This window comes from Trachurus trachurus, assembly GCF_905171665.1.
Source record: "Trachurus trachurus genome assembly, chromosome: 18".
NCBI classification, from domain to species: Eukaryota; Metazoa; Chordata; class Actinopteri; order Carangiformes; family Carangidae; genus Trachurus; species Trachurus trachurus.
In genome coordinates, this window is record NC_139909.1 from 18,524,245 (window position 1) to 18,546,867 (window position 22,623).

At 42.3% G+C, this 22,623-nt stretch overlaps 1 protein-coding gene across 3 annotated transcripts in view; it reads right to left on the reverse strand.

Moving 5' to 3' along the window:
- rell1 (RELT like 1) overlaps positions 1 to 22,623 on the reverse strand; it is a 155,540-nt gene extending 132,917 nt beyond the window's left edge. For 2 of the 3 annotated variants that reach the window (XR_014596208.1, XM_083992992.1), the window contains exons 1-5: positions 22,440 to 22,623; positions 15,529 to 15,747; positions 12,108 to 12,179; positions 8,007 to 8,061; positions 2,762 to 3,010 (exon numbers count right to left, since the gene is read on the reverse strand). Coding sequence is in view for 1 of the 3 variants with exons in the window: in XM_083992992.1 (XP_083849118.1) it covers positions 2,762 to 3,010; positions 8,007 to 8,061; positions 12,108 to 12,179; positions 15,529 to 15,747; positions 22,440 to 22,464 (620 nt within the window). In the remaining 2 variants the exon portion in view is untranslated. Of the gene's footprint in view, positions 1 to 2,753; positions 3,011 to 8,006; positions 8,062 to 12,107; positions 12,180 to 15,528; positions 15,748 to 22,439 lie in introns of all 3 variants that reach the window. The other variant, XR_014596209.1, reaches the window with a different exon arrangement.

A 22,623-nucleotide genomic window follows, 5' to 3' on the forward strand; every position in this document is an offset into this window, starting at 1 on the left:
TGCTGCAAAGAAATGATTAAATTCAATAAGGCGTGAAGAGGCTTCGTGGGAGTCGGCCGTGGATCTGGCTCGGAAACCCAACGACCGGGACGACGGGAATCATTCTCACACACGTCGCACTGTCGGTCATAAAAATTAAAAAGGGTTGCCCTGTGGAGTTTTCTTGTAAACAAACTGCCCCCTCCAAAAAAAAAAAAAAAGATGTTTTCATTCAGTGTTACTCTCCGCAAAAACACGCTGTTTGTCCTTGTGCTTTAACAAATGTCATCAAACATTTATAAAAGATGAAGTACTTTAAATCTGCTCGGTCTGATCGGCGCTGTCGACCAACATGTGTCCCTCCATTTACTCGTCCATTCATCTACAGACTGCCACCTCGCATCACTATCAAAGCCTCTTCTTTCCATCTGCTGCCGCTCAATTATTTATAGGTCATTTATTTTTTGTAAGGTTTCAATATTTATATTTTTTCATGTTTTTTCCCCCACTTTTTTAATATTTATTCTGAGTTTGAGTCTGTGATGATGAGTCGCTGCTCATAACTGATGATGAACACACACATCACCAGCTCCTCTGTGGCTGTTGCTGTCTCTCTCTTCCTAGTTAAGTGTGTTTTTTAACAGGGGTCACTGCCAAACACACACACACACACACACACACAGCGCAGGTTAACCACACCTGACCTCGACACGCTCTGAACCCGGCTGCTTCCGTTTTCCCAGGCTCCAGCTCCGACCCTCCACCTGCGTGTTTCACAGGTCACTGAGCAAAGGAAACTCCTCCTTTGTAATTAAGTGTGGATTTTTCAGTGGCGATTATTTTGGGTTAATGTTTAATTGTTAATGTTGTTTGTGCTCTTACATCCGTCATGCCCCTGGGTTAAACTAAAGTCTATAAAGTTGAGTTAAAGTTTAAAGAGATAGTTCAACATTTTGGCAAATTCACCTGTTACTATAATCCCTATAGTCATAGCAGTAGGTTCATTACCTTTAATTATCAGTGCATGTTGTTTTGAGATCAGCGGGGCAGAGACGTGAGCTGCTCAGTCAACACAATAGGGGTGTAACGGTACACAAAAGTCACGGTTCGGTACGTACCTCGGTTTGGGGGACACGGTTCGGTACGGTTTCGGTACAACAGACACTAATTGAATGTAAAACTAAAATCTGTCTTGTATTTTAAAAGTTAAAATATATATATATATATAATATAAAATAAAACAAGTGCATTAGGAGTGTTATAATGCCATTTATTAATTCTAGAGGGAAAAAAAACTTGCACTTGACAACTGTCAACTATTATTCGAATTATTCAATTATTATTATTAAAAAATATATTATTATTAAAAAAATTAGATTAGACTAGATGCCAGTTGCTTTGGTGATGTTTCTGGTCCTGTCTGTGTTAATAAAACAGAGGTTTAGGTGCTGGACCACCAAGAAAGACACAGGTAAGGATGAAAGGAGACCGCACACTAGTTAAAAGCTCCCGTGACAGTTTAATGTCACTCACACGTTTCGGGCGTCAGCCCTCCATGTCTGATAGTGTGCGGTCTCCTTTTTTCCTTACCCGTCTGTGTTTATGTCAAGAGGCTTAAAAGCAGCGGAATAAGTTGTTGCACACAACTTGTCTTTTTCTTTGCACCAGTGATTGACATATCGGGTTGAACATGCGCTACGTGTTTGATGCGTTTCTGGCGACGCACCGCGCATCCGTGAAACATCGCCGACGGACTTTGTCCGGTGGTCCAGTCGCGAGCTGCTTTACAGTCTATGGTCGCGAGCCGCCGCCGCCGCCGTTGTGTTTCATTGAGAAGCCACACAGTGAAGAGGCAGGCAGCTCCTCTAACTTCACACTCTCATCACTTCTCTTCTTCGTCTGTTATGACGGTTGTGGCAGCTTCGAGGCTCATTACCGCCACCTGGGTTGGAGTGAGGACTCGACTTTTTTTTTTTTTTTTTTAATATTCACCCAGACGTATTCGTCGTGTGACTGTGTGCACCGAACCGTGACCCCCGTACCGTGACGGCACGGGACGAATACATATACCGTTACACCCCTACAACACAATGGAGGTGAACGGTACAGGTCGCCTGTCCCTCATCAAACTCATCAAATACACAATCCAACAACTCCAAAACGCTCTCGTGGACAAGTTGTGACCTGCACATTCACCACGCTATGAAATAATCATGTATAATTATGTAACATTACGACACATGAAGCAAAAACTCAGAACTATTCTCCGCCCAGGCTACGTGTCTGGAATGTAGTTCCGGCTACGCATTTGCCTTGAAAACAACTCCGCCTCGTATTGTTACATGATTATTTCATAGTGTGGTGAATGTGCAGGTCACAAGTTGTCCATGAGAGCGTTTTGGAGTTGTTGGATTGTGTATTTGATGAGTTTGATGAGTTTGATGAGGGACAGGGGACCTGTACCATTCACCTCCATTGTGTTCACTGAGCAGCTCACGTCTCTGCCCCACTGATCTCAAAACAACATGCACCGATAATTAAAAGTAAAGAATTACTGCTATAACTATATGGATTATGGTGAAAGGCGAATTTGCCAAAATGTTGAACTATCCCTTTAACAGGTTAAAATGTTTGATTTACCTTTGCTTATTTAAACAAAATGTGTGGTGAGATTCAGAGAAATCCTGGAGATTAAAACCTTTTGTATCGCAAAGCTGCGAAAAACTTTGTTCTTTTTTTTTTTGTTCTGTCCTCACACACACACACACACACACCTGCCCACCTGCCCACAGCCAGGACCGTGACCTCTCCCTGGTGGCTGCGGCGGTACTCCGACTTCCGCGCCGACGGCCTCCTCATCAGCGGCCACTTCTTCTGGCTGCAGCGGGTGCAGATGTTCTTCTGGCCGCCCAGCCCGCCGATGGTGTGCAGGTGGTTGCAGGTGTGCTTGGCGGCTCCCGGGGGCGCGCCCGGCGACACGGGGGTCAGCGGAGGGGTCGGGGTGCCCGGGGAGGTGGGGGTGAGCGGAGGCCTGGGCGGGAAGAAGAAGAAGAAAAAGGAGAAGTTAATGATGTTAAAACCTTTTCTTCAACAATGAAACAACTAATATCAATACATTACACATTATTGTACACAATTACACACCTATTATGAAACGAGTGTGTAATCAGGGCTGCTGCGAAATGACTACGGCCTGGAGCGCGAGCAAAACAATTTAAATTGGCTCCTGAACAATTATTACAACACCACAAAGGAAAGAAACGAAGAGGGAGAACTGCTCCAGCATCGTCCAACAAGAGAAGATCAAATAAAACCCAAACTACTTTTTTTTTTTATCATCATCTGTCAAAACTGCAGTCGAGTGAAACTGTTCACAAACTGACCTACATTCAGTCCAAAGCATTTCCACTTCACAGAGGATTCAAGCTCATTGAATTCCGCGGCGCTTCCTTTATCGCGGCGTATCACCGCGGAAATAAATGACACATTAATATTTCAGCCTCCGACGGGGGCAGAGACAATCACTGACAAGCTCTTTTGAGGAGCGCTCTGTAGTACGGCAATAATGTTTAAAGTAATAATGGAGGCAATTTGCAGCGAGCTGAGCTGAGCTGAGCCGCCGGGCACCTGATCGGTGGAGAGTCACTTCCAAAAGCGACAAGCGGCACCTGCGATGTGAAAAAGCCACCACCACGTGGACGCGTTTACAGTTTTCTGTTCACTTTCCTGTTGTATTTATTTATTTATCTGCACTAATTGAGGCCGGCTCACTCAGTCTGTTTGCTCTTACATCTTCTTTTTGAGGAGAGCTGCATATTTGATGACCCTGGGGAGCAGCTCTGCACATTGTTTACATATAAAAGCAGAATATACAGTGTTTCTACAAGATATTATAATGTATATATGCCTATGTATAGTCAGGGGATGGGAGTGTTGAGGAAATGGACGTGGATGAGGACAATAAGCACAAAAACGGAGGTGAGTGACGGGTGTGAGAGAAAGAGAGTTCAGTATTGATCTCACGGTTCAAAGCCAAACTGTTTCATAGTTTGATAGGATGGAGGTTAGAGCTTGATTAATTAATTAAGTAATTCATTATTCATATAATTATGAATACAAGTCCATCAAACTAGAGAGTCAAATCGAGTTTTATGTGATTGTTAATATAAATGAATATCAGGCTGTTGGATCACCTTGGTATAGGGTTGTCACAAGAACCGATACTTCGATACCAATTTGACAGCACAGTTATGTTAAATACTTGACAGTTTAAAACAGTTTTCAATAAAGTAGTGAATTTAAAAGAACATGGGTTCTGTTTTTTTTTGTTTTTTTTATCGTGATATCGAATTAGTATCTAGAATCATGGAAATTCACAGGTATTGGGATCGACTACTGAAATTCTGGTATCGTGACAACCCTACCTTGGTAACAGGGATTCTTGCAGATTAAACAATAAATTAATCACAAAAAAAATGTTCCAGAGATTAGTTCATGACAAAAACAATTAGTTTGTTAAAGCCCCTATTGTATGTTGTAGCGGTAAAGGTTTTATTTTCCACATCCACAACACCAATTACTGGCCAAGAAGTGTTTGTTTGTGTTGGTGGTGCAGGTGTGTGTTCCTGTGAGAGAGGAAGAAGAGAGAAAGGTTTAACAAATGCACAAAAAAAAATATGTCTGATGTTCAGTGTGAGGCTCCCTGATGAGCAGAGGTGTGAAACAGACCCACAAGGAGGAAGAACAGACGTGATTAAGGGAAGAAACGGATGTGAGAGGAGGAGAGAAGGGGGAGTGAGGGATGGCTGGAGAGGTGGAGGCTGGAGGCGGCGAGCGGAGGGGGAAGTTAAGTACCAAATCTGGAGAGGCAGATAGTGAAGCCCTGGCCACACTACAGTCACCCTCCCTCCATCTCCCTCCATCCCTCACTCCTTTTTCCTCCTTCGCTTTCTGCCTGTCTGTCTTCCTTCCTCCCTCTCTCCCTCACTCCCTCCCATCTTTAAGTGTCCCATAAATCCCCCCCTCCACCACCACCACCTCCATCTTCCTCCATTTCTAAGAAGTGATCCACTGGCAGGCTGCCCGACCTGGCTGAGAGAAAGAGAGAGAAAGATATGAAGAGTAACAGCCAGAGAAAGAGGGAGCAGCCCTACTACAGAGAGCAATTTGAACAAAATGAACAACAAAGTGAAGGGAAACGGGAGAGAGAGAGAGACAGAGAGAGAAAGAGAGAGAGGGAACACAGAGTGGAAATATGTGGAAAAAGAGATTTGGAGAAAGCGGTGAAAAAGCGAGACACATGAAAGTGACGCCGGGGAAATGTGTGCGATTGCAGATTTTGGCTTTTTTTTTCATTTTTTTTTTTTTTTCCAGGACATCCAATGTGACTGAGCAGAATACCTCAATGTCTAATCCTTGGCAGAGGAGACGCTCCTACCATTTATCCACAGTGTTTCAACCCAACAAAAGAGAACATCTCTCCTCTCTTCTCTCCTCTCTGAACAATATCTAGCGGGACAAGAAAGATGACAGGAGGAGAGCGAGGGGAAAGCATACTCCACTAACTCGATTTACTTAGACTCCAAGCATCTCCTCCTCTTCCTCTTCCTATCCCTCTATCTGCCCCACTCCCTCTCTCCTTATCTCACTTCACTTGCTCGTTTACTCTGTGTGTTGCTCTGTGCAGATGAATCCCGGCTTCAAACCATCTGCTCCTGGTCTTGTGCCCGCCTTTGATTCTGGACGTCGACCTGAAAGAGACGCTAAAATCTGTTCCAAGGCCGACGGGTTTTGTGCCGTTCAGAAGGATCCTGATCATCAGATCTACAAAGAACAGCTGATCACTCTGTTGAACGTTAAGCTCGATGCTACGACTTGTCGCTTTTCCTGCTCTTCAACAACTCAGCACCTCAGAAACCGTTGAATTACTCGCTCTCCGACTTCAGACGGAGGCTGAACACTCGACAAACGGTGTCGTTCCCACATCACAGCGTAGATCTAGTTAGCTCTAATCACCGTCATCATCATCATCATCGTCCTCAGATAAAAGAGTGACCATCACTTTAAAAGGGGGGGAAAATAAAACAGCAGAAACACAAAAATCAATTCCTAATCAAGCACGTAAAGATTTAAAAGCCCATCTCTGAGGCGTCCTTATGTTATTAGAGAGAGAGAGAACATCTCAGATAACAAGTCTCAGATAACAAGTGCTTTTTCAACATGACTTGCAAACCAATATGAAACTGGGAGAACGGCTTTGTTTTTGCTGCAGGCCAAAAAGCCAGTGAGCCGGACGATGCTAATGATTAAATCTTAGATTAGCTCAGATTAAACATCGTTTCCACTCCTTTTATACTTTTCCCCAAGACTGTGTGGAAGCCAAAATATCCTTCTTACTACACACAGAGGCTGAGGAGAACGATTACTCAGCTATGATTGGACAAACTGTATTCAGGGAAGAGATATAGCACAAGTCTGGTAATTTTATTATCACTTAACATATCAAGTATTTATAATAGTATGACATAACAAAAAAAACAAACAGATGTGGTGTTTCCTCAAATCTGAAACCACTGAAACCAATAAATGTGTTTTTGTATAATAAGAATCAGTTTTCAAAAAGCTATTGATAAATCTTTTGTCCATCATTAATTCATTTCAGCTCTAATGTTCGTGGCCTGTGGAGTTCTGACGCTCCGGATTATAAATATCAACACTTTCTTTGCCCAGTGTTCCCCCCTTTGAAGTAAGACTCATAGTCACACTCAGTGTTTCCTGGCTATGAGACCGGGAGGGAAACACGCCAACAAGCTGTGCTCGATATGCTTTAATAATCCCTCAATACACGAGATATGGGGCACAGTGGCATTTTGGGAACGGTCCCCAGCTGCTTGCCCTCGATCGGGCCCTGCCAATGTGGAGAGGTATCAGAAGAAATGTGGCCTGGTTGCTTGTCCTGACAACTCTCAAGAGCGGTCGCTTCAGCTTCAGCGGCGAAGCCAACAGGAGGCTTATGGCGCCATCTGGTGGTGGAGAGCGTTAACGCAGTCGGCCTTTCCTCCTTTATTTCTGTTTTTTTTTAAAGCTTATTCAGAGAAAGACTACAAAGTATTTTTAAACATGAAGCGCTTTAAGAGGATGTACAAAAGTAGGATTTTCACAGTGTACAGGGAAGCAGGTGTCTAACCACAACAGGCAGTTTACTGGGTACCTTAGTTTATCTCTTATTTATTATTTACTTACTGTGTATTTATGTAGTTGGTTTACTGTTTTTGTTTTGTCCTTCCTTGGTTTACTATTTACTAGAAGTATTATTGTAAAAACTTAAATTTAACATTTTAAAGAGTAACTTGATATTGATATACATTTTATTGTATTAGTTATATTATGAATTAATGACAGAGCACAACCTCTTTTGGCTCATGACCCCATTTTGACATCACAAATTCCTGGCGAACCCACGATCATGTGCAGTCATGTGATCGCGGCCGTCCATCAAGATGCGCCAGCTAAGATATTTTTATATGCTGCATTTTATCTGAACTGGATTTATATTCGAGAAAGTGAAAATATAGAATACATTTGTTTTAGATTGTGTGTGGTGTTTTAATTATAATTTTAAAAATAATAATAATAATAATTAATTAATAAAATAATTTTTCCCCCCAATTACTAGACATTTCAGGCGACCCCATTTGAAATCCAAGCGACCCCACGTGGGGTCACGACCCCAAGGTTGAAAAACACTGATTTAAAGGAAGCTGGATGATAAATTAGTTTTGGTTGAGTTATGGAGAAGGGGTGGGACTATGTAAGTTTTTAATTTCAGCCCACTCCTTTTTGGACATTTGAACAAATGTCTGCAAAGTGCAGCTACTTGCGTCATTGTTTTCCGTTCATGTTTACTTAATCTATTTCACATATTCAAAACAAAAGATTACCATAATTCATTCATTTATTCATTCAACTACAGACGGACTTGGAGGGACGTGACTTGTTTCACCACAGCAAACTGAGCGAGCACTTACCCGTCTGAATCAATGCTGTTTTCATAAACCATGGCTTTCAGAGCGTCTGAGTTTGCTGAAAAGACACAAGAGAGAGAGAGAGAGAAAGAGAAAGAAAGTTACTCATTTATACAGATAGAAGAAAGGAGAAGAGGGAAAGAGAGAGATAACAGGAGCGGCGGTGGGAATTAGCGAGGAGAACGCTCCAGTGGCTTCAAAAGCAGAGCAGCTTATTATTGAAAGATGGCTACAACAGATTAGCTCCTTAACACAATTCACCGGCACATCACAATGCTGTCACCCAACACAATTACAGCTCACAACCTCCTCCAAACCACAACCAACTTTTGTCACAGTGAATAAACTCAACAATGTGACTCTAAGTTAAATTTGGCACGGGGGAGATAAATGATTTTCTTTACTATGCATCGGTAGGAAAACAAACAAACAACCAACAACAACTTCTTCTCCCAGCAGCATCAACAACAACACAGAGTCCACTGGTCAGACAGACATACTGCACATGTTGCTCCCTGAGACACATGTCCCCGAGGCTGACTTCACTATGAGCTCACAGATGAAGGAACTCATCCATACATAAAGCAAAACGGGGGAAGATGCACCGAACCGAGTCCACATAACCCAGCGCAGACGTCCGAGGACTCCTTCCTCATCCGCCTGTGTCATCATCTTCACATCCTAGTTATTTTTAGTTTGGTTGTTTTTTATTTGCACAAGGTTACCACTGCCTTGGGACTCTGTTGCTAAAAAATAAAAAATAAAAAACTGTTTCCGCTCTGGGTCATGTCTGGACTGGACTTTAGAAGCCAGTCAAAACACATCTTAAGTCATTCTCCGTAATACACGATTTTCTGCCTAAGTAAATGTTGAGGTTACTCCACAATGACGGCGACAATTTCTTTGTATTTAGGGTTTAGGGTTAGGGTTTCTTAATTCTGGCTTTTCTGTCTGGTTTAAAAAAAGTAGAAAGGGGTGATGTAACGCCTTTGGAAGCGATCAGGATCTATTAGTCAAGCTGTAATGACGGCTGTGGGTTTGTTTGCTTATGCTGCAGAGTAGACCACATGAAAGCATGAAGACACCACAAACACACACAGGCCCGAGGCCGACGGTTAGCTGAGGATTTGAGGGTCAAATACTAAATAAATGACATCTATGAATCTTTGTTTGTTACATAAGAAACACACATGCTCTTGTCACCTTAAAGGAATATTACAGAATAAAAGACAATAATAGTCCTGCTGTTATTCTTACCGGTAGTTGTGTGCTGAGTCACAGACATCCACTGTCACTGTGATGTCTTTATTCTGTGACTCTCTGTAGATGGCAGTCTCCATTCAGCCATGAAGATGACTGTTGCTGCTCTTTACTCAATTACTCCAGTTTATTTATACACATAGTGCTGCTGCTGCTGCTGCTGCTGCTGCTAGTAACTGTAACATGATCACTTTGTAAACATGACAAGCTGTGACAAAGCTTTTACCGGTTTGAATGTTAAAGCGTTCCTGCAGCTTGTCCATGAAAACATGTCACGACCTTTCAATGCAGGATATTTCCATGACGGGGAGTCCCTCAACTACGCAGCGTCTCCAGAGCGACACCGCGAGGAGGGTGCGTCACAGGTTAACAGCTCTACAAACGTCTTGTGTTACAATGAAAAGCAGTGATGACGAGTCAGCTCAGAGCTCGCCTCTGGGAGGAAGGACGTTAAAAAAAAAAGAAAAAGAAAAAATAAATCATATTTATAATAACAGTGATGACAGACAGTGACGGAGACGGGGCAATACTGCCTACATCTGTCATCGTGTGGCGGTCATCTGGGTAAAAGATGAAGGTCTGTGGTGGTTTAGGCAGCACTGTTGAAAACAGACTTTGAAAAACGGATTCTGCCTGACTGAGTTGGAAAAAGGCAACAATAAAATGTAAAACTGAATTTGCAGTATTGAGGGATTTTATAATCATTATATTGATTTGTAAATTAAGAGCAGTAGCACTCTAGCTTCTTCTTTTATATTAGTTTTTTTAGATTTGCATCATTCATTATCATCAGCCATTTAAGGCTGCTTAGAAGAAGAAATTATGTTTGTTGTCAATTCCAATAATAAAACCTAAAAAGACCTAATACATTTGTGCTTAAACAGTTTCCTGAATGTTTACATGTGCTTATCAATGGTATAACTTTATTTTATTTAACCTTTATTTACCCAGGGAAGCAATTAAGACTAATTAAGACTAACAAACTGTAGGAGAAGCACAAATGACTGGTGGGAAAACAGTCAAGGAGGCAGCCGAGGCACTCTTTGGCAACATTATAGTTATATTTAAGTGTTAATTAAGCATATTTGTAAGTTTTTTGTTTTTTCCCACAGCACCTGAGGTGATGGTATAAGTTATCAAGGTGTTGAGCTGCGTCCTGACTCCTGCCTACAGTAAAAGTGTCTCACTTCTCTCTGTCTGGTTTCTGTGCTGCTTAATGAAGTGAAAACGTGTGCTCTTCCCCAGAGTCGGTCCAAGCTCTCCTGTCACAACACCAGCAGACTCCAGCTCCTGTCTTCCCCCCCCCCCCCCCCGCTTTCATTTCAGACAACTCTTTCCTCTTGTTTACTTTACTAAACTATTAATAACCTGAACTGGAGCTTCAGACTGAACCTGTGTGCTGCTGTCCAAGGGCCAAACACAATGTAATCCTTGATTTCACTAATTATTAAAACAAACACTGGACCTTTAAAAGCAAACAGCGATTTCTCTACGTCGCTAAAATACCCAAGCTCTCTTTTTCAGGTTTAGACCAAAGTTACATACAAGTTGTTAGCCACTACGGTGATATGTTCATAATACTGAAATAATCTACTCTGTCTAATCAACTTCACACAATTAGTGTGTTAGAATTAGAGTGATCCTGGTTTCTCATGTGGATACACAATTACTTGGTACGAATCTGCAATTTTTATATCACTTTCAGCTTCAGTGACATTGACGCCAATATTGTATTTACAGGAAAACAGCACTCAAATAAGAACCAAAAGTAAGTGATTCAAGTTGGAAACAGTGATGTAACCTCCTCTATTGTGTAAACAGCAGTCATCACAAATCACAGTCATTCAATTCCTCCTCCAGTTTGTCCTGGTAATGAACTTCCACTGAGACCAAACTCTGGAGGAGAAGCATCCTGCATAAACACTTCTACCACTACGGACAAACCGACACCCAATTCCTTCCTCAATAGCGTACAACAAAAATAAAAGAAAGAAAAGAAAAGGTTTGGACGGGACCGAGGTCAGTGGCTCTCTCACACTGATGTTTCAAAGGCCTTTATCACAGAATGGGAGAAACTGTGAAGCGCTGCTGTTCTTTGATGTTTCCTTCCAGTCTCTCTGTTATAATAAAAATACTCTTTCCTTAAAGGGATAGTTCACCCAAAATTCACATTTCACTCATTATCTACTCACCCTCATGTCGACTAAGGCCTGGGAGAATTTTCAGAGTCCTCCGTGCCTTCTCGGAGTTACGGGGGGGTCCGCGCAGCAGTATTTGTCCATATAATGGTTGTGAATGGTGCTCACTTTTCTTCGTCCAAAAAGACACACCAAAAAACATCCAAATACCTCCATAGTGCTCGTCTGTAATGTCCCTCTTGTATTGAAGCCCCGACATGATAAATTGTTCCGAAAAAAATTATATAAGTCTATATTTTAAGCTTGTTTGTAGCGGAAGCTCCCAGTGTCTCAGTTCACTGCTCTTCCTGTGTCCAATTTCTCATGTCGGGGCTTCAATACAAGAGGGACATTACAGACGAGCAGTATGGGGGTATTTGGATGTTTTTGAGCACCATTCACAACCATGGACAAATACTGCTGTGCGGACCCCCCCATAATTCAGAGAAGGCACGGAGGACTCTGAAAATTCTCCCAGCCCTTAGTCAACATGAGGGTGAGTAGATAATGAGTGAAATTTGAATTTTGGGTGAACTATCCCTTTAAATGAGAAAGGATTACAGTGTGAATGTGAAATCTACAATTAGGTTCAGAAAGGCTGCAAAAAAGAAAAAAGAAAAAAGTGGCTGATTTTGTATGTTTGTCATTTAGTGTGACGGACACGTACCTTCATTTTTCATGATGTAGCGAACGATCTGTCCGACTGTGTCATTGTTGTCGCTCATGGTGTCGTTCAGCTCTGAAAGCACAAGCGCACAAACAGAAACAAAGACTTTAGTGAACAAATAGCAGGTATTCGATACTATCATGCCATCAGACAGCTTTGGTGACTTTGATGATTCATTCACCAGCATGAGGAAAGAAAAACAGCAAAACAGGTAGGGCAAACACTACAAACACAAAGCTTGTGCGTAAATGTTTTCAATAGGGAAAATGTCCTTTGTCATGGAGAACACAGTCAGGAGTATTGAACAAGATACCTATAATTAAAGAACTATATTCATCTTAAAGACATTCCTGCTCGTAGGTTAAACAGCATGATGAGACAGGAATTTAATTTGTTATTTTTGGGCACAGCACAAGAAACTAAAACACTGACACTACACATGAGAGCAGTCACCAAACTCATTTTGAGCCTTGTCATAAATGTAGTTTGATTATAGTTCCGCTTTTTGCTCCATTTGGTTCTCCACCAACTCCAGAGGGAAATGTCTGGATCTTTAGCCGCTTGATGGCCCCATACGTTCACAGCTATATGCTGACTTTGTCTGTCTGCTCTTTGGTGTTGAGCCAGTAGTGTACAGTGGGGATTTATACAGCTCTTTTACAGTGAAAAGGGGGTGTATGCTGCGATTAGAGACAATATAGACGAGAGATGCGAGAGTTTCAGGTTGTAAAACCAAAAAAAATGACCTTATAGACAAAGCTGTACAGCTGAGGGGAAGTACACAGTTGGGTGATAATTCTCTGTGGATTTGTCACCACCAGACCTTTTAGATCAGTCACTTGATCTATTATTAACTCAGAAATATCTAGGGAGGTAGGAGGCTATTCTGAGGGTTGGAGTGACCAATGGCAAATGCACTGGTTTCTAGTCAGTTCTCATTGTATGTGGACAAGTATTCTGTCCATTTCATCTACTGTATATGTTGTGAGCTTTTATTCTATTGACATTAGGTTAAGCCTCGCCTGAGAGCGCCGTGCACAAATCCATAAAAACGTCCGATCATTAAGCGTCTTTTCTCAAGAAATTGAAAATGGCCTCTTCCTGGTAGCACACACCCCAGTCAGGCACTTCCTACAGTTTCCTGTTGATTACTTCCTGAATATCTCCCCAGCAACTCATAAACATAACACTATTCGCTCGACGTAAAGAACCTGCTCACGGTTAATAGACAACCAGCAGAGAACAGAGAGAGAGAAAGGAATAATGTCAGGCAGAAACCTGACCACTGAGAAACAAGAGACGACTGGAGCCACTGAATGAATGGAGGACAAAACAAACAAGTTTTTTTTTCTGCCTTACTCTTTCAGTGTGTGGGATGGAAAGGGTTGGGCTGTGTGAACACGGAAACTGCAGGTAGAAACCCTCATGCTGCTGCTAGAAGCACAAATTAGAAACCTGCTTTACACCTCTATCTCCAATACCTTCATACTCCACTTAACAAATGTGATAATAACTGAGCAGTCAATGCTTTTCATCATCATGAGAAATAATGGAGTTTTTTTTTTTTTTTTTTTTTTTTATGGCAGGAAGAACACTCACGAGGTCAGTGGTATGATAATAGCCAGGCAGCAGGATTTCATAGTGTAAACATTTCATTCTTTCCATCACATTTCTCATTGGCCGTGACATAGCCCAGGGAAAACTAGTAGCGCCAGAAGTTTTTACATCAGCACGGGAGGAATAGTAGAGGGGAGAGAGGAGAGCGCTATAACCTTGCGCCTCTCTGTGAGATCGTTCCGCACACTGTATTTGCGAGAAAGTGGCGTGGCCGTTGCAGAAAGGAGAAGGTCGAGGAGCAAACTGAGCGTCATTGTCTAACAAGTTCAGAATGAGAGCGTGTGAGCAGCTTCTATAATATTTAAGTGTGATCTGCAGCTATAATTGGGAGCTGAGGAGAATTAAACAAACCCTATGGAGACTATTTTAGGTACACTTCACTTAACACACCCCGTGAGTTGAGTCACAACATGAGTGATGGGAATGCCGAACATCTTACTGGTTTCTACTGGCTCCTATCCTCCCCTTAAAAAGGCAGAGGCCTTCTCTAAATAGTAGAATATAGTTGATATAAAACAGCAACTTAAAGGGATAGTTCAACATTTTGGCAATTTGGCCCATTGCCATAATCCCTTTAGTTTTAGGAGTAGGTTTGTTACTTTTAATTGTCAGTGCAAGCTATTTTTAGAACGGCGGAGCAGAGCCGCGAGCTGCCCAGAGCTACGCTACGGAGGCTAATGGGATTTCTTGGTTTCCCTCATCAAACTCATCAAATACACAATCCAACAACTCCAAATTGCTCTCATGGACAAGTTCGGGCAGCTCTGAGCAGCTCATGGCTCTGCTCCGCCATTCTAAAAATAGCTTGCACCGACAATTAAAGGTAACGAACGTACTCCTAAAACTATAGGGATTCTGGCAATGGGCCATTTTGCCAACATATTTAACTATCCCTTTAAAAGAAATTGGTAAAAACAATAACTTAATTCCCATTAATAATATATCTCATATGTGTGTGATTTCACAGGGGTTTTCTGAGGATTCCCTGATCGGTCCAAACACTGGAAACCACCTCAACCAGCCTTGAATGAGCTCTACAGGTTTTTCTTGGAAAAATGAAGGTGTCATTTACATCACACTGGTCTATTCTTATCATCTGTCCACACCTGTGTGCCATGGTCCGTGGCACACACCGAACTTAATAAGAGTCAGGAATGTAGTAGGAGCCTGTGAGTACTGGGGAGCAAGGTGAGAGCATCAACATGTTCTATAATCGATTCTCAAAATTACTTGACGGTGAAACGGAAAACCTCAAACATCCCGACGCACCGCACCTAAGCCAGCGCAGAAAGAAATCACTTCTGCATTTACTTCTCAAAGAATGGAAAGCAGCAGCAGCATCACAGCCTGACGGAGAAAAACTGGGCTTCAGCTAATGTTTAACTTGACTGGAATTTTTTCAGTCCATGAGCTGCTGTTGTGAAGAAAAGGAGGGATACAAGGTGGAAAGGGCTCAATAATCTGAAGTTACAATTCATAATGTTGTCAAGAAATCAAAGTCCTTTTGCATTCTATTTTCAGGAAATATTCTGTTGTGTAATCACTGTTTCTCTCTCTTTAGTAGTTAACATTCATATTTGCTTCACAGTTCCAGATAAACTTGGATACATACAGTGTTGGTTGAGCAATAACTGTGGGTGTGTGCTGTATACAGATGATGGATGTTATAAAGACAAACAAACACAATTAATCATAAAATTCCCCGTCTTGACTTGTCACCGTTTTATTTCCCAGACTCTTGAGTCTTTGATATTGCATCAACAACTACTCCCTCTTTTTTTTTTATTTATTCAAATTTTCTTACCTCCGCCCAATTCCGGATCCTTTTCTTCTTCGAAAACCTCCTCGTCGTCATCCTGGGCCTCGGTGGTGCACCGGTAGCCCTTCTGCTTCAGTACGTGGCAGATCACCACCCCCAGCAGCCCCAAGAGGAAGAACACGGGCACCAGGACGAAGGCGGTCCATTCCGTATCCCGCCCCCCTGCTCCGTCTTCACCTTTTCCAGTGATTGTAGTTTGACCGGCTGGAGAGAGAGGAAAGAAGATGAGAGAGATGGGGACAAAAAAAATAAATTAATATGTTGCCCTTGATAGCAACCTGATATCCGCAGTGGGACTGAGGGTGGCCTGAGCTGAACAGCTGAGGGGATTTAAATGCTATCAGCTGCAACATGACAGAGCGTTCATGTTCTCTTCCCTGGATCAGTCCGCTCTGCTGCCGTCTCTGCCCTCTCTGCTCAGTCTGGTCCAGGCTCTGAGGACACATTTGGTGTCAGAGGCACAAGTGCAGAGAGGGAAAAGACAAAATAAACTTAAACTTAAAAGTATAGTAAATCTGTTTTTAAAGCTTCATATTTTCCTCTTTTTTGCTCATTCAGCTTTCTGGGAGCAAAGGAGTGTAAGGAGAGATGGGAATAAGGATGAACTGCACCACTCCTGATGTGAAATTAACTTTAAAAAATCATAAAACCCTCCTTGGAAATGTGCAGAAGCAGCCGGTGGAAACACCCGGGCCCACCCTGAGGGGTAGGTCTGCTCTTATCTTGGGGTTTGTTGTGTACCTGGTTGCAGCAAAAAGGAATAAACGGACCATAAACTGAACGAAGAGCCGGTGCCTCCTCTGCTCCCACTCCCATATTACCCACAACCCACACGCTGGACTTTAGACCCATCATCATCATCAGGGAGCCACAAGACTGTTGAGAAGCAGCTCCGATACAATGACCAAGTTTCCATAGAAATCTAGCGCCGACTTTGACTTAATGCCCAGAAAATTGGCAAGTAATATGCATTTGCAATATGGAAATATTAGGAGTTCATCAAGAGAAACAGCTGGTGGTGCTGATCCAAGACAGAAACACAGTTGCTGTTAATTTCATGATGTTTAAGAAAAAGAAAAGTAGTGAAAAAGCCAATAAACATAAACATATTTCTTGTTTAGTCCAATAAACTGCCCCAAATCCCAGAATATTCCAGTTATTATCACACATAGAAAAGAAAAGCTATGAATGTTTTGCATTTTGGTTTAAAAGAGACTGTAGGTTGTTGTTTTTTAAATAATAAAGATACAATAAAGATGTGGAGTTCAACCCACCCTTCCCTGAATGAGTCATTTCACATTTTGGACAAAATATCTGGATCAGGTCGAAGTTCAAAGTATCAACCACAACCTTCTGGTCAGATAGAGGCGAAAACTGCCCCGGCTCCTCCTGCTGTTGGGAGCACCACGTGAGGCATTCCAGCACATCACACAAGGGGGCTTTTGTCTGTTTTCCTGTTCACATCAGTGTGTGTGTGTGTGTGTGTGTGTGTGCGCGCATGAGTGTTTGTGAGAAAGAGTGAGACGGAGAAAGTCAGTGAGAGAGAGAGATGGTCAGTCATGGGAGCTCACGGTGAGGACAGAACCTCAGCCATATTAAATCAAACTCTATCTTGACCCATCTGACAAAGCAGCATGTCCCTGTGTGTGAACAGACATGTATCTGTACACCTCGCCGTGTGCCTCCCGATGCATACAGGCGTTTGTGCTCCTCCATTGTCCCAGTTTCCCAGACTGAGCACACTGATAAAGACCATTGTCTGCCCGCTGACCGCCCTGTGACCGCCTGTTGCATGTCCGTGTGCTTATATCCAGTGAAGACCGCCGCTGGTCGGCCCGCTGGCTCCGTCCCATGCCTCTCCAAACAGCTCAGAGGTCAGTTAGAGGATTGTACTAAAGGCATTCAAAAAGGGGAGTCCTTGAGCAGGATTTAGAGTTGATTCATGAAAAATCTCAGCATCCACATCTGGTGCCCTGATGCAAGTCCTCGGGGAGGTGGACAAAAGAGATAGATAAACATCCAAAACAAACACACATCAGAGAAGTGAGTTCACACAGTAGTTGTGTGGATTCATACTGTATGAATTCAAAGGGTAAAAGAAAGGCAGGCCAGACATCAATTGGTTTGTTAGATAGTTTTATCTAAATGACTAGTTCCGTCCGTTTTTCTTGTTTCTTATCAGCTGTCACATACACCACTGATAAACATACAATACGCCACAGTCTTAGATGTAAAGTCCACCATGAGCTGGAGAAGCAGCTGTAGTGTGTTCTTTATGACTTCAAAATGTGAGTATGAGAAGTTACTCTGGGGTGTAATAAACACATTTTAAAGGGGTTGTTCAACATTTTGGCAAATTGGCCCATTGCCATAATCCCTATAGTTTTAGGAGTAGGTTCTTTACCTTTAATTGCAAGCTAATTTTAGTACGGCGGAGCAGAGCCGTAAGCTACGCTGCTTGCGTAGACTGCTTGCCAAAAAACTATCCCCGACGGGAACGTGCATCAGCGGTTTTGCATGAATTTACCTCGAAAACAACTCTGTATCGTAAAGTTTCGTTATTAACTCATAGTGTGGTGAATGTGCAGGTCACAACTTGTCCACCAGAGTGTTTTGGAGTTGTTGGATTGTGTATTTGATGAGTTTGATGAGGGAAACCAAGAAATCCCATTAGTCTCCGTAGCATGGCTCTGAGCAGCTCATGGCTCTGCTCCGCCATTCTAAAAATAGCTTGCACCGACAATTAAAGGTAACGAACCCACTCCTAAAACTAAAGGGATTATGGCAACGGGCCAATTTGCCAAAATGTTGAACTATCCCTTCAACACTAAGTCTCAAAAACACACTGTGTTACACGCGGGGCTGCACAATCCTAAAATTCTTTGGATTTAAGATTCAGGAGGAAAGTCAAACAAGGTCAAACTGTCCTTGGCTGCAGCTTAGGAAAAACATGTTGTGTTACGGTGAGGAGCAGCTGGACTGAGGATCCAACAACTGAACTGGTACCACCTCTCCCTCCAAAGTCACAGAGAACACAACCTCTAACTTTTCCACCACTGATCGGTGACATTCCCCTTCCCGATCCCAAACTATTTCTGTCTCTCCAGTGTCAAATCCAGCGGCTCAAGCCCCCTCTGTAGTCTCCGTACCTGGGTAAGTCGGCAATACTGCTCCGCTGCTTTAATTTCCTGGAGTTTTATCGGGGGTTTAGCTGGTGAGAAGTTGCCTGCCTGAAGGTTATCGACGTCTTCGCTGCAACTGCCTCTTTCATGGGATGATGTAAAATCAATTTCTGCAAAAATACAGTAGCTACACGAGGTGGGGGGGGGGTGAGCGTGGGGGGTGATTTGTGTTCAGAAATACCTGAATAACAACCTGAGCTGTGGGACAGAATGTATTCTTCTCTTTTCACCTTTAACCTCCCTTTACCCTCGTCCTCTCTTGAATACTAAAGGTACTAACTGTATTTTTTTCTATTAATAAAACGCAATCTTCATTTTATTTTGGCTTGTGCGTGTGCTGGAAAATCTGAATCAGGAACTTTTCACTCCTCCAGTTCTTGTTTGCACCAACATTGGCACGTCTGTCCATAGAAATCCTCCATTAGCCATCAGTGGTTGTAACCCAAGTGACCGCAAAGCTAAAGGCCATCTCAGAAAAAAGAGGATGTTATCGTTCCTTCCCGCTGATATCAGCAGAAAACCTCATGACATTTGGAAGCGCGTTGCATGTTTACAAAGCTGAGTATTGTTTTTTTTTAGCTGTATGAATCACGTCTTGGGCCAAACGGAGCCTTAAATAAAAAAAACTGTCCAAATGAGATCTTTGAAAACAGGAAATCATCGAAGAGCTGAAACACTTGAGATCATTTCATCTCCGCAGACTGACTTCATAGCTCCACATCCATCGGTAATATGATCCTAGATGTGACTGCACCACTCCGCTCCATGTAGTCGTCTTGGGAAGAGAGAGAGAGGGGAAATGGAAACTGTTCAACATATCATTCACCGCAGCTCGGCCGGTGAATAACATCTCCTTCTCCTTTTTTACAACAATGCCCTTGTCAACATTAAACTGCAATTAAACTTTAATTACAACAGGCAGATTGCCCTGAGCTCACAAAGCGAAAGTTACAGGATAGCTGTAAAAAAAAAAGAATAGCTATCAGTCAAGCGATCTTAAGTGTTGACAAAGTGACAGTGAACACAACACCAAAAGCTTTCTATGTTGTGACAACAATGCATTAGGATGGGACTTTGCGGTCTCCAGCTCTGAGTCTGCACTGACTGACTGTTGCTTACCCATTTCCTCGTGCGCAGGAAATCATACACGGCTAGGAAAGCAACTCTGAGACGCACATCCACATATTATTTCAGCATCCATGAGACAGTCCTGACTCCTGTCCTTCAAACCCCTGATCCTTCGTCCAATTAGTCACTCCGTACACTCATCCTAAAGTAATCACTTCCTCGGAGCTGTGATTTTAAGGAGGTATTGCAAAACAGCAAAACTTCTTGGCACTGATGAATCTCATTCATATTATGAATGAGTGTTTCAGTTACTGCGGTGCCTGTCAGCCAGCACGTTACTATACCCAGATTTCATAACACAATCCTGCTGCCAGTGAACAGGAAACTACAATCCAGACATACGTTAATGATATCTACAAGACCAAAATCTGATTTGAAGGTCTGTCACATGTTACATAAGACACAGCAGCAGAGGACCTTCAAGTGGAGCTTCTGGCTCCACACGACTGCATCCTATACGCATCAATACCTGACTGGGGGGAAAAAAATATTTCAGATAACATAATGTCTGCTTCTGCTGAAAAGACACTTTTTGTAATAAGTAAGAGAAAGGTAGAAAGGACAGTGGAAATCCAAACTTCTTGCAAATACCACAGAGATTAATAATTAATAAATGTGATACCAAACACAGTCAGACCAGTACTGGCTCAGTTTGGATCTTTCTGCCCAGTGATTCTCCAACTAGAGACTCCTAAAAAATGAAGCTATAATGAAGCTAGGTATGTGACCTTATGGTAAAAGCCATGGTTTTTCTTGTTTTTCCTTGGGATGTCGTTTTTTTCTATGAAAAGCATCTTGAGTTTCACTTAGAAGAAAGACATAACGTTGTGCAACAGAAATCTTTCCATGTAGCCTATTCCTTATTCCTTTGATCATCACATACTGTAGCTCTAACGTTCATGTTGGGACCCCCCAGGTTGTGAGTTTCTGACCTCGAAGACAGTAAATTCAGTGTCTCGTGAAGTCCACAGCTACAACTATGCAAGTGCGCCTGTACAGAACACACGCACACATTATATGATTTGTATTCTAATTTTCAGAACCAACGCACTGCATGACTGGGTCTAATTGAATGAGAATGAGGCTTCAGCCTTTTGAAAGCCACTGACTGTTGTGTGTGGACTCTCCATGGAAAATGGAAACAGGCCCAGCATTTTAAAGGTTATGAAGCAAACGAAAGAGCGGAGCACTGGTTGGAGGTGGAAGAGAAGACTTACTCTCTTACTTTCTTGATGCAATCGGTGGTCTACTTTGACATATAAATGGCCTTAACTATATATTTTTTAATAAATCACAAGAGGCTTATCTTTATGTCTGCGACAGGCTGTGTAAAACAATCATTGTCGCTCATGAGACATCCTCGGCAGTCGGCATAAGACATGTTTGAACAGGGTTGGTGTGCAAACAGTACACACTTACTCTAAACTGATATAGATTACAATATTTTCCATGTCCTCCCACTAATTTATGACAACCACATTATTCATGATTAATGATAGTTATTCTTTAAAGTGATTCAGCATATAGCATAATTGTACTAACCAGTATGAGGCAGGGAAGCTGTGACTGCCAGTTACATTTTATAAAAGTCGTTCAGCTGCACTGAAAGTCACTGACCGTCACTAATGCAGTTTCACAGATGCTAAAACTAGAAACCAGTTCACTTGGTTTGAGAGGCAATTAAAAGGTCACAAGTCTAACCTCTGGACAAATAGGAGCTTAACAATGCAGGTTTTGCATGTTTCATTAAGACAAACACCAGTTGTTTCAATGGAAAAACACACTGCAAACTCTAGTGAGGGTGAAATTGATACCTTAAGAGAGATTTCTTGCAGGGTGTATTACATTTACTATGGATTTAATCTTTATACTTAATGTTCCTTTAAGTGTCTTTTGTTAAGATGCCTGAAACTGAAGGCCAATGGTCTCATAATAAAGTTATTCTCTATAATACATGTATTGTTTTGTGTCATTGTCTCTTAGAATTAGCCTAGGTGAGGGTGTGCCAGATACGCATACTTGGAAAATAAATAGTAAAGACAGACTGACGATGATTTTTTTCTGCTGAAAGGAGTGCAAGTGTCCTGGATATATTAACCCTAGAGAAACTGAATTAAACTGCCTTCGTTTTGGTAAGGATGTAAGATTAAACACTTTTTGTGGAGCTCAACCTCCAGTTTGCAATGGTACTTTTTAAAGCAGGTTTATCACGTCTCCTCCATAATAAATCAACACATGTTGCCCCACACCTTCACTGACTGTAGACTACGTCAAACTACAGTATGTGTCCACTTTTGTGTTGAAACTTCGCCTACAGTTGGATGTCTTCGAGCGAGGCTAACTGGTAACTTAGCTTCATCTTCCACTAATCGACATCCTGCCGCCACTGTAACGTTAACTTCATTAGCTATATATATTTTTTATTTATTTTTTTGAAAACTTTCCTGAAGAAGAAGGAGAAGAAGATGCGAAAAATATGGAATATGAACGAGTCCAACTGTGCAGCCGTGCTTTACAACTTCATGTCTAAACAAAACAATTAAAAAAAGAAAGAAAAAAAAAACGGGAAGAAACACTGAGACTTACGTGTAACGATAGTTGAGTTGGCCATTGAGGGACCGGACTGAAGCTGCTAGCCGGTTAGGATGCCGGTGATGCTTCTGTCACGGCGACCGTTGGGCGTCTGGCCGGTCACCAGCAACAGCAACCGTGGTAAAACTACACCAGAGAGTTTTTCTTACCGACATGAACGTGTTTCCTGATTCCCAAA